The sequence below is a fragment of the Mustela nivalis genome (assembly GCF_964662115.1).
Source record: "Mustela nivalis genome assembly, chromosome: 6".
Lineage (NCBI taxonomy): Eukaryota > Metazoa > Chordata > Mammalia > Carnivora > Mustelidae > Mustela > Mustela nivalis.
The window spans coordinates 86,378,899-86,395,988 of NC_139025.1; the positions used below are offsets into that span (position 1 = coordinate 86,378,899).

At 42.2% G+C, this 17,090-nt stretch overlaps 1 protein-coding gene across 6 annotated transcripts in view; it reads right to left on the bottom strand.

Moving 5' to 3' along the window:
* Positions 1-17,090, bottom strand: part of EIF2AK4 (eukaryotic translation initiation factor 2 alpha kinase 4) — a 109,550-nt gene that overhangs the window by 73,904 nt on the left and 18,556 nt on the right. For 4 of the 6 annotated variants that reach the window (XR_014312988.1, XM_082735534.1, XM_082735537.1 and 1 more), the window contains exons 3-6: positions 15,501-15,603; positions 9,161-9,313; positions 5,926-6,006; positions 4,400-4,548 (exon numbers count right to left, since the gene is read on the bottom strand). Coding sequence is in view for 5 of the 6 variants with exons in the window: in XM_082735534.1 (XP_082591660.1) it covers positions 4,400-4,548; positions 5,926-6,006; positions 9,161-9,313; positions 15,501-15,603 (486 nt within the window). In the remaining variant the exon portion in view is untranslated. Of the gene's footprint in view, positions 1-4,399; positions 4,549-5,925; positions 6,007-9,160; positions 9,314-15,500; positions 15,604-17,090 lie in introns of those variants that run through there. The other 2 variants (XM_082735536.1, XM_082735538.1) reach the window with 1 other exon arrangement.

A 17,090-nucleotide genomic window follows, 5' to 3' on the forward strand; every position in this document is an offset into this window, starting at 1 on the left:
GTGTTATCCACTCTCTGCTTATAGCCAGGAAGAACTTCCCACACTATGACTCTGATGAGATCTTATTCCTACGTAAAAACCCCTAAAGCTTCTCATTACACCTGAACTCCTGACCTGGCCAACAAAGCCCTCTGGGACCTGTCCCAGCTTGCCCCATGCGCCCTACTTTTATCCACACTGTTCTGCTATTTGATGAGCTCTGTGCACAACAAGTCCATGCCAGCCTCCAGTCTTCTACAGTGGCTGCCCTCCAACTCTGGCTGCCTCCTCCTCATCATCCAGCTCTGGTACCCCCCAACCTAAAACCATTTTCCTGTAGTCACTCATGTACTCTTTCCTCCCAACTCCCAATCTAAAGTAGCTATCCAGCTTTTCTTCAACATGGACTACTCTATTTCTCTGCAGAGCACTAGTCACTATCTGACATTTTCTTTGTCGCTTCTGGACAGTCTCCTCCAACTGGAATAGAAGCTCCATGAAGCCCGAGTCCTTCTTGATCTTGTTTACTGAATGTCCAGGATTCACAACAGTGTCTGGCATTTAGTAGGTGCTCATTATCTATTCAATGAATGGACAAACATGGTTCTAGATGTTATTGCCTTTAGTCATAGCCAATTCAAGTACTGCCCTACTGACAGTATTGATGACAAGGTCTTCTCTACCATCTCTACTAAATGTATCTACTAACTGAAAGAATAAAATGGAACGCTTTGCTTATTTCCTTTGGCTTTCCAACCACAAGAGACCAATGAATAGCAAGAAGAAGGAAAATCAAGAGTACATCATGAAGTACTTTGGTTCATCTAGGGCTTTCTATTTTGTAACCAAAAAAAGCAACTCAACTGAACTTGAAAGAAAGGATTCCTCCTTCCCTACTCAGTAGCCAACACAGTGACTGAGTTCTATGCAGGTATGTGCAACAATTTTGGCAAATCATAGATGAAAACAATCTCTCAAAAAAACTTTTAAAAAAATTAAAAAAAAATATCTTCTCATGTTCCTTCTTGGATGCTCATGGAATACGCTTCTATCTAAGACATACAAATGTTTCCAAAGCATTATGTAAAAAGTTATTTTAGGGGCGCCTGGGTGGCTCAGTGGGTTAAGCCGCTCCCTTCAGCTCAGGTCATGATCTCAGGGTCTTGGGATCGAGTCCCGCGTCGGGCTCTCTGCTCGGCGGGGAGCCTGCTTCCCTATCTCTCTCTCTCTCTGGCTGCCTCTCCATCTACTTGTGATTTCTCTCTGTCAAATTAATAAATAGAAGCTTTAAAAAAAAAAAGTTATTTTACCTATGTCAAGGAGAGAGATTTTCCCATCCTTTCTTGAATAAACGTGCTAATGATCTTTGATTTCAAAAGCAAGTCCAATCTCAGACCCAGTAACTGCCATAAAAATGGAAATGTTTCAACCTTAAAAGACTGCTTTTTGTATAGCCAGAAAGACTTCTCCGTAGTACTGATTTATTCCCATTCCTAACACAATAGGAATTGGTCAAATACTTCCTAGTGAATCACTCTGACAACTTCCAACTATGTTGCCTACTGGAAGCCCAGTTGCAAGCAAAAATACTCTAAATTGGTATAAGGAGTTACAATCTTAAAATGGAATGGACTCCAGAAACAGTACTCAAGAAAACATTTAGTTTACCTTAACAGCAGGTGGTTAAACAATACCAAAATTACTTCTAAGGTGATTTTTTAAAAGTAGATAATTAGGAAAGAAATTATAAAGTAGGTAATTAGGGAAAGAACTGAAATAGTTCTTTCTTATAAATAGACTATAAGTTTATTCAAGTCTTTCGTTGGTACCTAAATGTTTCTTTTCACTGAAGAAACGTGTTAGTTTTAAGTGCTGCGTAGAGTCTCGTGAGAGATAAACACATAAAGAAGCTGATTTATAGTAACTACATGGTTTTAATCCCCCACCACTTATAAATGGGTTCTGCACTAAAATTCCCTCCTGCCCACAGGGGTTACAATAAACAAAGAAGCTTCATTCTTCAGTAGAAAAGGATGTAGAGGAAGATGTAGTATCTTTCATGGGATCTCTGGCAAAAGGAAAGAAACCCAGTATACACCTGTGACAAGGGGGAAGCCCAGTGTCCTCAGCAGTCAGAGAGGGGCGCCATGGCAGCAAACTGGGGTTCCCATTCTCATGTAGAGGGTCTTCTATACCTGTGCCCATTTTGGAATATCTGTGGTGGGACCTACTGAGTTACAGAGTGAAAACACATACAGTGTGAAAATTTCACTGGATGATGATTCCAACGGAAGAAAATTTTAAAACTCACTTACTGAGCAGTTAGATCATTAGAAGTCAGATGGAGCTGCACTGGGGGCAAGACTGGAGCGTTATAGGCCATTATAAAGAGGAATGAGCTATAAAACTAGTTTAATTAAAGATACGTATAATGAGTTGGAGGCATCACAGTTCTGGACTTAAAGTTATAGTACAAAACTGTAGTATAGTTTTGTGCCAGACCGTACAGTACTGGCACAAGAACAGACAATAAATCAAAGGAACAGAAGAGAAAATCCAGAAATAAACCCACAATTATATGGTCAATCTTTGACAAAGCAGGAAAGAACACCTAAAGGGAAAAGGACAGTCTCTTCAACAAATGGTGTTGGGAAAACTGGACAGCTACATGCGAAAGAATGAAACTGGATCACTTTCTCACACCATCCACAAAAATAATTTCAAAATGGATGAAAGCCCTAAATGTGATTCCTGAAATTCTAAAAATCACAGGAGGGCTCACAGCCAGTAAGTCCTCTGACACCATCCACAGCAACATTTTTCTAGATATGTCTCTGGAGGCAAGGGAAACAAAAGCAAAAACAAACTACTGGGAGGCGCCTGGGGGTGGCTCAATCGGTTAAGTGTCTGCCTTTGGCTCAGGTCATGATTCCAGGGTCTTTGGGACTACATCAAAAATAAAAACCTCATGCACAGCAAAGGGAACAATCAACAGAACTAAATAAAAGGCAACTTACTAAATGGGAGAAGAGATTGACAAATGACATACCTAATAAAGAGTTAGTGTCCAAAATATATAAAGAACTTCTACAACTCAATACCCCCCAAAAGAATAATCCACTTAAAAAATGGTCACAAGACAAGACGCGAATGAACAGCATTTCTCCAAAGACATCCAGAGGGCCAACAGACACATGAGAAGATGCTCAACATCACTCCCCCCCCAGGGAAATGCAAATCAAAACCACAGTGAGATATCACCTCACACCTGTCAGAATGGCTGAAATCAACAACACAGGAAACAAGTGTTGCCAAAGATGTGGAGTAGGGAACCCTCATGCACTGGGAAGGCCCAACTGGTGTAACCACTCTGGAAAACAGTATGGAGGTTCCCTAAAAAGTTAAAAATAGAACAACCTTATAATCTAGCAATCATACTACTGGGTATTTACCCCAAAAATACAAGAACACTAATTCAAAGGAATACATGTACCCCTATGTTTACTGCAGCATTATTTACAACAGCCAACATAAGGGAGCAGCCCAGTGTCCACCAGTTGACGAACGGATAAAGAAAATGTGGTATGTATACAAAATGAAAAACTATTCAGCCATTAAAAAAAGAATGAAATCCTGCCATTTGTAACAAATGGATGAAGCTAGAGAATACAATGCTTAGCGAAATTAGTCAGAGAAAAATAGAAACCATTTCACTCATATGTGCAATTTATGAAACAAGACATGCAAAAGGAAAAAAGTAAGAGAACAAATCAAGAAGAGGAATCTTAAGGGTGCCCAGGTGGCTCAGTCAGTTCAGCGTCTGCCTTTGGTTCAGGTCATGATGCTAGAGTCCTGGGATCAAGCCCTGTGTCGGGCTCCCCACTCAGCAAGGATCCTGTTTCCCCCCCTCCCGCTGCTGCTCCCCCTACTTGTACTCTCTCTCTCTCAAATAAATAAAATCTTGAAAGGAAGGAAGGAAGGAAGGAAGGAAGGAAGGAAGGAAAAAGAAAAAAAAGAAAAGGAATCTTAGCTACGTAGAACAAACTGATGGTAATTAGAGGAGAGTGGGTGGGGGCATGGATAAAATAGGTGATGGGGATTAAGGAGGGCACTGATGTTGAGCACCAGGTGATGTATGGAACTGCTGAACCACTATATTGCACACCTGAAATGAATATAACACTGTATGTTAACTAACTAGAATTAAAATAAAAACTTAAAAAATTTTTAAGAAGGATACTTGGAATGAGTTAGAACAAATGAAAATTTTATTTTATATTGCCAATACATTAAGACGTAGAGGCTTTGAAAAAGTTACTAAATCTGTTCCCTGAAAATTCCATCACATGTCATTGCAAGCCGTTTTATCTGTACCATAGCCTTCATCCTTCTAAAGAAATCAGAAATCCCAGGGACGTACCTTGACCTTCCGGAAGAGTTGGTCCGATGTTTGCCATTTCCCACAAAGTCCGGAGAGCCTCCATGTAGAATGGCAGACGGTCTGTGTCCTCCTGGGTCTTTCCTAGAGTTCTGATCTTGGTTTGATAAATTAGCAATTTCCAAACGCTCCTAGAAGAAAGAAAAGTAAAACCTACTTAAAATACAAGTCATAAGTCAAAGAAAATCATGGTACCTAAACATTAATTCAGTAGGGAGTGTGACTCTTCTTAAGCTGAATGCTTTCAGGTGTAATAAACTTAAACTTTTAAAAATTTAACGTCCAGGGGCGCCTGGGTGGCTCAGTGGGTTAAGCCGCTGCCTTCGGCTCAGGTCATGATCCCAGGGTCCTGGGATCGAGCCCCGCATCGGGCTCTCTGCTCAGCAGGGAGCCTGCTTCCTCCTCTCTCTGCCTGCCTCTCTGCCTGCTTGTGATCTCTGTCAAATAAATAAATAAAAATCTTAAAAAAAAAAAAAAAAAATTTAACGTCCAGACATGTACTGCTTCAAGAACTGAAGACCAGGTCACAGTATGAAGAGAATGTGAATTTTATAAATGAAAAATGCTTAGAATCTTACAAGATGCGTGACAAGTCAGGGAAAAGTGCAAGAGGGGGTGAACAGAGGGAGGAGGCATTGAAAGAGGGAGCATATGGCTGGGTGGGTGGGATCAGAGTAAGACAGGGCTGGTGGAAGCAGTCCTAGATCACCTTACATTTATGTACGGCTCTGTACTTTCACTGAGGACAGGACATTTATCTATGGGAATAACTACAAGAGAGGGAAGGGAGGCATCATCAGTTGACATAACCATTTTAAGGGATGAGGAAAATGAGTCACATTTAGTGTCACCTGTCAAGGTCACAGAGCTGGCAGTCAAAACACCAAAGCTTTAAGCCAGATGCTGCTTACTCAGACATCAGTGCCTCCCACCACCCCTCAGAGTTGCCCTTAAGTTAAATGGCATAATTCTACAAAAGAGAACAAGTAAAATTTTCTCTGGGTTTCTCCAAACATGGGTAACTGGTGTTTTGACCAAGCCGGACTCAGGAAAAATACAGAAAAAGGACTTTATCTTTTTCCATCACTGCTTTTTAAACCTGCCCTGTTGGATCCTTCTTTTCCATGATTGAATGAAATCGCCAGCATTTCCATAGGATTTCCATTCACTCTTCAGCTGAACAAATAGTTGTATTTTCCAAGTATGCTCTAAGAATTCCGATCTGGGTTAATTATCAAAGCTTCCATCTCTGTTCTCCCCGATTCATTTGATAGACAACTGTCATTCTCTCAGCCTGTGTCATCTACAGATAACATACAACTCTAAATTTTACTTCCATTTGGGGAATCTGAAATACACAATGAATGGTATTTGGGGGATTTTTTTTAGTGCTTCATTTCCAGCTTTACTATTGGTAATAACAGGAGAGGAAAACATCATCGATGGAAAAAACATTTTATGTTTTGCAAAATGTAGACTATTTTAGTGTGGTACAATTCACAGAGTACCTGCTTAGCCATTTCTTTTCTTTTTCTCTCTTCTTTGATCTCTTCTTTCCTTCTCTGAATCTCATGAAGGATCTCACGTTGCTGAAATAAATCACAGTGCATCAAATGCCAATCTCTGAAACCCAGACAACATATAAATCCTACAATCACAAAAAACCTTTAGCACTTCTGTTTAAGTTTTGTTTTTGTTTTTGTTTTGTTTTGTTTTGAGACAGAGTAATAGAGAGAGAGAGAGAGCATGTGCAGGAGGAGAGGCATAGGGAGAGGGAGATGAAGACCGAGCCAGGAGCCTGACGTGGGTCTCCACCCCAGGACATCAGGACCATGACATCAGCCGAAGGCAGACACTCAACCATCTGAGCCACCAAGGCACCCCTAAGATTGTATTTACCCATTTATGAGAGAGAGAGAGAGCGAGCTCAAGACAAACGCACTCGATGACAAACACGGAGCCTGACACAGACCTCATCTCTGAGATCATGACCTGAGCCAAGAGCAAGAGTTGGACACCCAACCCACTGAGCACCCCCAAAACCTTATGCATCTCTAGGATTCAAGCCCTCCCTTCCAAAAGGGCCTGATTATACAGAATCTTACAACAAACTGTAGTTACGCAGTTTCATCAGCTCTTATGCACTACTTGCTCCTGGTTAGTGAGGTCTCTGGACTGTGTGGGGGAGGGACTCAGCACTTCTCATGCTTCTACCTGGAGAGACTTCCCCTACAGCAGCCTCCCATCCTGACCTTGCCCCTCCTCCTCCATGTCTCCCTGTCTGTGGAGAACAAGCGCTGGGGTCTGCTCCCCCCACCACAGAGGGTGAGGTCCCTTTGTTGCAGGTGGGCTGAGCTGTCATCAGTGCCAGGACCTGGGGTGGCAGTGGCTTAGGCACCATCCCCACATGCCACAGACCCTCAGCTCAATGCTCTAGTTTTCTCAGTATTAAAAGTGGTACTTTGGAAACAAAACAAAACAAAACAAACAAACAAACAAAAAAGTGGTACTTTGGGGATGCGTGTGTGGCTCAGTCACTAGGCGTCTGCCTTAGGCTCAGGTCATAATCCCAGGGTCCTAGGATCGAGCCTTGCATCCAGCTCCCTGATTGGCAGGAAGCCTGCTTCTCCCTCTCCCACGCCCCCTGCTTGTGTTCTCTCTCTTCCTATCTCTTTCTGTCAAATAAATAAATAAAATCTTTAAAAAATAAATAAATAAAATAAAAGTGGTATTTTGATTTGCATCCATTTGCCTCACGTATCTATTCCTCAAGTGAGACTGAATTTAGGTTGGGAAAAATAGTTGGGGGGGATTTTGTTTTTTGTTTTTTGTTTTGTTTTGTTTTTTTATGAGTCCCCTAAAATTCTAGTTTGTAGATATCAAAACCATTAAGAGACTCACCGAAAACTGTATCAGCAATAATACAAAATAAAAAAAATACCCCCAATTTATAAGTAAACAATATACCAAAACAAGAGAGCTGGCTAAATACTCACTAGCTAATAAAAACATGTCTTCCTGAAAACAATAAAAATAAGGAACTTTAAACTCTAAATGATATATCTAGGCTACAGGATTAACTAGAAGATCAGAAGTAACACATGAATGGCGCCTACAACGAGACATGTGTTACCATGAACAAAATGAAGTGGGGGGGTGAGGAAGAACCAAGAGCAAGAACCTAAGAAAGGCAGAATAACAAAACCTTGGAAGTGACTAAGAAACAGTAACATCTACAGGAAGAAAACTAGAAAGCCTCACCAAGAGCTAAGAATAAGCAGACCAACAATCCTGGATAGAGAGTCTAAGTATTGCCAAGGTGTCAATTCTTCCTAAGTGAATGTGTAAGTCTAGGGCAGAGTTTCGTTTGAATTTGAGAGAGCGATCCGGCAGCTCATCTGTAAGAATAAATGGTGAGAATGGCTGAGGGGAAAAAGAAAAGTATAATGGAAGGTGAAGGGAAGGGGACTTGACTTTCCACATCTTTTTTAAAAAATATTTTATTTATTTATTTGACAGAGAGAGATCACAAGCAGACAGAGAGGCAGGCAGAGAGAGAGGAGAAAGCAGGCTCCCTGCTGAGCAGAGAGCCCGACATGGGGCTCGATCCCACGACCCCGGTATCATGACCTGAGCCGAAGGCAGAGGTTTCAACCCACTGAGCCAGCCAGGGTCCCCGACTTTCCACATCTTAAAACAGCAAAAAATATACATTGATTCAGAATGTGGTAGGGACTCAAGAAAAAAAGATGAACTAAACAAAATGGGTAATTCACAAATGAATATATAGTTAAAATACACCTTACAGGAAGTATTACAAATCAAGTAAGGATAATGGATTATTTATTGTACTAGGAAATGTCTGGGGGGGGCCACTTCAGATGCTCATTTTAATAAACCACCCCCCAAAAAGTTCTAGGTAAGTTGATTAAAAGAATGAACAGAGAATAAGTTAAAAATCAAGAGGGACAGAGCACCTGGGTGACAGACTCACTAAGCCTCTGCCTTCGGCTCATGTCATGATCCCAGGGTCCTGGGATTGAGCCCCGCATAGGACTCCTTACTCAGGTGGGAGCCTGCTTCTCCCTCTCCCGCTCCCCCTCCTTGTGTTCCCTCTCTCGCTGTGTCTCTCTCTGTTAAACAAATACAATCTTTTAAAAAATTTTTTTAAATCAAGAAGGAAACTTAGGAAAGAAAAAAGAAAAAACCCTGGATATGTATTTTTATCTTTCATTAAAGGACTTTAAAAATATAATATAGGAGTGCACATCCTTGTGCAAAGAGATTGAAGAAAAAATACAAAAAGAGATTGAAATAAAAATACAAATGGTTAGGGCACGTAAAAAGAGTTGTATCTCTGGCTTTTGCTACTCATTTGGACAGTAGGTTCGTATGTCACCGAGGGAAGAAAACAGCCTGTAAAGCTCAGTGAATTCCTGCACAGCTTCACAAGCTCAGAGAGACCACAAGAAGTTTAGTGAAACAAACGTTTTTTCTTTCTTTTCTTTAAAGACCTGGACTAGATGGAGGGTTCTAGGAGCAACACTGGTATCTGTGGGGGAGGAAACCACCACCATATTTCTCAGTTACTCTCTGGGCCTCCTCTCACATGAATCTCCACTGCTCAAAGCACATGCTGAGCAAAACTGAAATACAGATTAGTGTGTGGGCAGAGACAGAGTCAAAACTGACAGAAGCCTGTCGACTTCTGGGCCTGGCCACTGGTAATGACCAGGGTCTCACCTCCTGTTCCACCTTCTGCTTGGCCTCCAACAGCCTCCGCTGTTCTTCCTGAGCCCGCCTTTCTAGCATTTCTTCATGGAAAGACTTGGGAGGGGGCTTGTTATGCTCGCTGAGAAATGACTGCACGTGGTCGGCCAGTTCAAATATCATCACCTAAACATACAGAGGAAAGTCAACCACAACTGGTCAAGTAATGGGAAGACAGGGCCCAAAGGAGACTTCAGGAAAGGATGCAGGCAGTCAGAGGCCCACTTACAACAGTGATACTCAACTTGGAAAGGACCTTTGCTGAATTCCATATCTGATGCAATCACAGCTGGAAAAAGCTTTTATAAGACTTACCCCATTGTGCTGCTATCAAGACAAATCACTACCTAGCTAAATAAAAAGCTTCCTTCTTTTACGGTCCTATTCAACTTTACTGGCATCTTCTGTACCGTAAATCCGACAAACTATTTTTCTGGACAAGTATTTAGTGTACAAATAAATCTGATAAAATATTTAACACGGCATAAAAATAAAGTACTTTGCCAACTAGAAGACCCGTCTAAGAAATGATAGCAGAAGAATCATTGCCACAGTGAGAACTTTCATCGCTCCATACAGTGTACTGAAAACATTCTTTGGGGTACAGAGGCAAATACATAAAGGCCTCACTAGCTCCCTGCGAGTAACAAGAGTAGAAGCTGATCAATAACTACTAAGCAAACATTCCATTTCCACCGAGGGAAGCATTCATGGACACCACCAGAAGGAAAAAATGCCCCCGTCTCAGACTTTGTTTATGGGAACACTAGAGCCACTTTCTCATACCTGGAGGAGTCATAAATCTTATCTGGGCTGGTAAACTCATAAAACAAAGGTTTCTGGGACCCTACACTGACTGCCCCAACCCCAGAGAGGTCAAGAGTGCCAAGCTCCTTCCTTCCACAGATGATGACCACCATTCTGAAATGTCTTTTTCCTCAATCACAATAAAGCAGTTTAAAAAGTCTTATTTCTAAAAGGACTTAAAAGAGGGCGATAATTAGTAATAAAGGTCACTATGCACAAGAATATGAAGTTCGTTCACATGGTGTTCATGCCACCTTTCTCTCAAGGAGTACATGCAAAGACTACAGCTATTATTGGGGGAAGTTCCTATGTTTTTTAATTGTAGCAGAAGCTGTGCCAATCACTGGATGAACTTCACTTGACAGTTGACAAACACTAAGCCAGAGTCTATGAGGCCAAGTTCTTCAACGAGCTCTTCTAAGAAACGCTGGGGAGGGGCACCTGGGTAGCTCAGTGGGCTAAGCCTCTGCCTTCGGCTCAGGTCATGATCTCAGGGTCCTGGGACTGAGCCCCACATCAGCTCTCTGCTCAGCGGGGAGCCTGCTCCCCCCTGTCCTCCACCCCACCTGCCTCTGCCTACTTGTGATCTCTGTGAAATAAATAAATGAAATCTTAAAAAAAAAAAAAAAGAAAGAAAGAAAAGCTGGGGTAAGTAGGCAGTTCCTATTCTGTTGGAGAAACCACTTCTATACCAGAAAGGAGACAGGAGCCACACAGTGGAGGGTTCTTCTTTTGTCAATTGATTTAAATGACTAGCATTTTCGTACAAACACATCAGATACAATATGTGAGACTAGATGAAAGTAAGAACTACTTTCCAAACTGGCTCTTGTCCTTCTCTCCCTGTGTAGCTACCCAGCTGATTGTCCTGCTCCTCTCAGCACCCTGTTCAAATGTGACCTCACTCCACCATCGCCTCAGGATATGCATCTGTATTAGCCAGGGTTCTCCAGAGAAACAGAACCAATAGGATGGGGGGGGGGGGGACGTGCGCACACATGCTCACTCGCATGCCATTCACACAGGGAGAGACTGATTTTAAGGAACTGACTCATGCAATTATAGAGGGTGGAGAGTCCAGAATATTTGGAGTAGACCAGCAGGCTGGGGACCCAGCAGGTCCCATCTAACAGCCATCCTCTGGTAGTTACCCTGCTTCCAGAAAAGCCAGTCTTTCTCAGTTAAAACCCACAATTGATTGGATGAGGCCCACCCACATTTATGGAGGATAATCTGCTTAACCCAAAGTCTACAGATTTTTTTTTTTTAAGATTATTTATTTATTTGACAGAGAGAGATCACAGTAGACAGAGAGGCAGGCAGAGAGAGAGAGAGAGAGGGAAGCAGGCTCCCTGCTGAGCAGAGAACCCGATGCGGAACTCGATCCCAGGACCCTGAGATCATGACCTGAGCCGAAGGCAGCGGCTCAACCACTGAGCCACCCAGGCGCCCCAAAGTCTACAGATTTAAAGGTTAACCTCATCTAAAAAATACCTTCGTAGAAACATCTAGAGGGGTGGGTTAAGTGGGTTAGGTGGTTGGGTGTCTGTCTTTGGCTCAGGTCATAATCCCAGGGGCCTGGGATGGAGACCCGAATAGGGCTCCCTGCTCACAAGGGAGTCTGCTTCTCCCCCCACCCCTCCCCACCTGCTGGTGCTCTCTGGCTCGCTCTCTCTCATCAGATAAATAAAATCTTTAAAAATAAAGAACAAAAAGAAAAACATCTAGGGCAATGCTGTGGGTACCACAGTCTAGCAAGTTTGACACATAAAAATAACCACCATCAAACATAAATAAATAAATAACCACCCACCACATCTATTAGAACACAGCTGAAATTACAAAGTGACAACAATGGGGCGCCTGGGTGGCTCAGTGGGTTAAAGCCTCTGCTTTTGGCTCAGGTCACGGTCCCAGGGTCCTGGGATCGAGGCCCACATCGGGTTCTCTGCTCAGCAGGGAGCCTGCTTGTGATCTCTGTCTATCAAATAAATAAATAAAATCTTAAAAAAAAAAAAGATTTAAAAAAAAGTAACAACATCAAATGCTGGCAAGGGTGTGGAGAAACTGGATCACTCACATATTGCTGCTGGGAATGTAAGGTAGTATTGGAAAAGTGTGACAGCTGCTTCAAAAATTTAACATGCAGCTTCCATATACCAACAACTGCACTTCTGGGCATTTATTCTGAGGAGAATTGAAAACTTATGTTCCCATAAAAACATATGTGAATGATTATAATGATTTTTTTTTCTTTCAAGATTTTATTTATTTTACAGAAACATCACAAGTAGGCAGAGAGGCAGGCAGAGGGAGAGGTGGAAGCAGGCTCTCATCCCAGAGACCCTGAGATCATGACCTGAGCTGAAGGTAGAGGCTTCACCCACTGAGCCACCCAGGCATCTTTTCTTTTTTCTTTTTTATTTAAGAGACAGAATGTGAGAGAGGGGGCAGAGGGAGAGAGAATCTCCAACAGACTCCACGCTCAGTGCGGGGCTTGATCTCACAGACCCTGAGATCGTAACCTGAGCTGAAATCAGGAGTCAGACGTTTAACTGACTGAGCCACCCAGGTGCCCCCACAGCTTTATTTTTAATAGCCAAAAACTAGAAACAACTGATATCTTTCACCTGGTAGATGGATAAATCAGCATCGGTGTATCTATACCACAGAATAGTACCTAGTAACAGGAAGTAGTGACTCCCAATACATTCCAACAATCTGGATGGGTCTCCAGAGCATTATGATGGGTGAAGAGAAAGCTGGTCCCAAGAGTTACATAATACATGATTCCACTTATATAACAGCCTTGAAGCTCAGTACAGACTCCATGGAATCTCTTAGTATTATTTCTTAAAACTGCATATGAATCTGTAATTAGCTCAAAATAAAAAATATAATTTAAAATAACGCCCAAGAACAGGCATCAAAAGTGAAAGTAAACAAGTGGGACTTCATCAAATTTTAGGAAACCATCCACAAAATGAAAAGAAAACCTATGGAGTGGGGGAAAATATTTGCAAAACATGTTTCTGATAAAGAGCTAACATCCAAAATATAGAACAAACTCAGAACTTTAACAGCAAAAACCCCCAAATGATCCAATTAGAAAACAGGCAGAGGATCTGAATAGACATTTTTCCAAAGAAGATATTAAGATGGCCAAGAGACACATGAAAAGATGCTGAACATCACTCATCATTGGGGAAATGGAAATCAAAACCACAATAAGCTATCACCTCACACCAGTCAGAATGGCTGTCATCAAAAAGACGAGGAATAGCAGATACTGGCAAGGATGTGGCAAAAAGGGAACCCGTATGCACTGTTGGTGGGAACGAAACTGGTTCAACCCACTATGGAAAACAATATGGAGGATCCTCAAAAAAAAAAAAGCCAACAGCAAAAAAAAACTATGATATGATCCAGCAACTCGCACTTCTGGGTACATACGCAAAGGAGGTGAATACAGGATCTTTTTTTTTTTTTTTAAAGATTTTATTTATTTATTTGACAGGCAGGGATCACAAGTAGCAGAGATGCAGGCAGAGAGAGAGGAGGAAGCAGGTTCCCCGCTGAGCAGAGAGCCCAATGTGGGGCTCGATCCCAGGACTCTGAGATCATGACCTGAGCTGAAGGCAGAGGATTTAACCACTAAGCCACCCAGGCACCCCCAGGATCTTGAAGAGATCCCTGCATTCCCATGTTATTGCAGCATTATTTAAAATAGCCAAGTTATGAAAGCAATACAGTGTCTGTCAATAGATGAATGAATGAAGATGTGGTATATCAATGCAATGGAACATTATTTGGCCATAAGAAAGGATGCCCCGCTGTTCCAATTACATGGATGGATCCTGAGGGCATTACGCTAAGTGAAATAAGTCAGACTGAGAAAGACTAATACTGTATGATCTCACTTAATTGAAAAAAACCAAACCCATAAAAACAGAGACTGGAGTGGTGGTTACCAGGAGCCAGGGGGTTGGAGAAAAGAGGGGATCCTGGTCAAAGTGTACAAAGAGTAAGACTAAGTTCTGGGGGGCGCCTGGGTGGCTCAGTGGGTTAAAGCCTCTGCCTTCAGCTCAGGTCATCATCCCAGGATCCTGGGATCAAGTTCCGCATTGGGCTCTGTGCTCGGCAGGGAGCCTGCTTCCTCCTCACTCTCTCTCTCTACCTACTTGTGATTTCTGTCAAATAAATAAATAAAATCTTAAAAAAAAAAAAAAGACTAAGTTCTGGGGATCTAATGTACAGCTCAGTGATTATAGTTAACACTGAATTATGAAAAATAAATAAGGCAAAAATATTTTTTAAAAAATCACACATCAAGGGGCGCCTGGGTGGCTCAGTGGGTTAAAGTCTCTGCCTTCGGCTCAGGTCATGATCCCAGGGTCCTGGGATCGAGCCCCACATCGGGCTCTCTGCTCAGCAGGGAGCCTGCTTCCCTTCCTCTCTCTCTCTGCCTACTTGTGATCTGTCAAATAAATAAAGAAAATATTTAAAAAAAAAAAATCACACATCATGAATCCAAGAAACCAAAGGATTCTATAGTTGAATTTTCAGTATAACTCCATATTATTTTTCATTGAGAATAGCAGACTGCATGAGAAAGAACTCTGCAGTAATCCCCAGGGCCTAGCTTTTTGTTCAGGCTGTTCCTCAGTCCCTCTGTAGCTCAAGAAATTACCAGAAATCTTGGAAACAGTAACCAAGGGGTAGGTCCTGCTGTGACTCCTGTGTTACAGAATGCAACCAAAAAACAGTCCAGTCAATTTCATAGAGGTCCAAAAGAGACATGGAGACTTAACTCTTCTCTGTTTTTACAGGATGGGATCCTTAAGCATGAGCTGCCTGAGTGAGGAAAGATGGCTCATATTTGAAGAGAACTGGTTTGACCTAAGAAGCCCACAGTAACCTGCTGCCCCAGGAAGTCACCTAGTCTAGCTTTCCAGAGAGTTCTGTCACCCAAGGGAGAACTCACATATACCCTGATGTGCAGAGGACTACAAAAGAATGCTGAACTAAATGGAAATGCTCAAGTACAAAATGGACGTTGAGGGAGTGGAGTATGTCACTAATCACTGAGAAGGGAAACGGTGAGCTCTTCTGATATGCAACAGGGAGAGGTGGCAAAATTCAATCCAAAATCATTTGCCCACACACATTTTCCAACGTCAAGGTTCAGGTCAAGATCAGGTTACGATGCCCAATCCAAACTGGGCCAACAGTATGGCCAGGGTCACATGGACTCTTAATGGAAAAATTATGAATCAGCAATGTACCCTCCATATATACTCTACAATTTGTCATTCATAAAAACTGTACATTAAAGAAATACAAGTAACAATGTTCCCCTTTGTACCTATCAAAACATTCTAGTCAACATTAGGTTGGAAGTGCCACAGAACAGCCTCTAAGCCCAAGAGAAGGCAGGAAGGCAAACACAGGTGAGGGGGATGAGGTTTCCACTGTCCTCTTACAACTCCAGTTAAACATATCTTACCTCTCCACAATGTTTTTTGGCCACTTTCTCTAGATGGGATTTTAATAAATTAACACTTTCATTTGACAGACCTTTGGCATTCTTTAACTCTATTTCAGGGACTCTGGAAAAGAAAGACAAAAAGGAGTTACTCCAAGAAGTATGGCTTCTTTGCATTAATAAATATTTGTTAAGTCCAAGCACTGAACACAGGGATTTCATACAGGCCTCTACACCCCTAGTACCATATTCCTCCATTTCCAAGGATTTCAACTGCGTCCCAGCAACTCTGTCAACACAGTGCTTCACGTGGGGTCACCTTCAACCCCTGGGGGAGAAGCCAGACCCCCAGATGACCAGATTTAGTGGGCTTGATCCTGGCTCGCCCCCAACATCAATTAACCCAACTTTCACAATTCACCCACAAGAGTCCATGTGCTCTGGACTCACTCCTGTGCTCCAGCATAAAGCAAGACAACCAGGCAAGAGGAAGCCTTGGATGGGGCACCTGGCTAACTCAGTAGAGCATGTGACTCTTGATCTCAGAATTGTGGGTCGAGCCGCATGGTGGGTGTAGAGAAGACCTAAAATCTTTAAGGTTTAAAAAAAAGAGAAAAATGAAGCCTCAGTGATCCTTTCAAGCATTCCCACTATGTGCTCCGTCACATCACTCCTGATTGTCAACAAGGTGGAAATGCTTGCTCACCCACTCACAGCAGAATCTATCTGGGCAAGCTCTGCCCATTCTGTTCTTAGAAGGATGCCTGGCACACCCCACTTCTCCTCACCCAGCACAACTGACACTCAACACCCTCCATTTAAAGCTCACACAGCCGGTCTTCAGGACCCCCTTGGTTCCCAGTTAATAGTATCCAGTAACAAATCAAGAGATCAAATAGGCTTTGCTTAATTTTATAGAAGAGAATATGACTCTATGTCCTACAAGCATTTCTGAGAAACTGATGGTATTTTTATCTGAGCAAAGCCTTTACAATTCAGGTCTCTGCATTCTCTCAATGTTCCAGTGTCACAGATTACCACCATCATGATCTACTCAAACAGATGGCAATCTGAGAGAATGAAATTTATATATGTGAGAAAAAGAACAGAAGTGCCATAGAGTCGTGAGTCTACATGTGATCTAACCCAGGACTCTCACATGGTGACATGAAGGACAATTCTGTAGAAAAAGAAAGTTTTCCTGTACCATGTCTTCTCAAAGGGTAAGAATGTTCTCCCCAAGGCAAGCCTTACATAATTTAATTCAGCAGTCATTACATAGCAATATCAACAGAATGATGAAAAATCCATCTACAATACTAATTAGACTTAAAAAAATTTTTCCAGCTTTCTCTTGATGCCCATGGCACAAAATTTGTAATTTTATGTAGCTGATATTATAATGACTGCTTTGTAGCTTTTCATAATCATTTCCATGGTGTTAAAAAAAAATCCCATATTATTTTTACCAATTGCACACATCAGGGTTTCACCAGAATGGCCCTCCAGCCAGTGGTTCCCAACCAGGGGTGACTGTGCCCCCAGGGGATACCATTCAATGGCAACAGGGGAAAGGAATTCCGTAACTCTCACCACATTTCTTCCCGACAT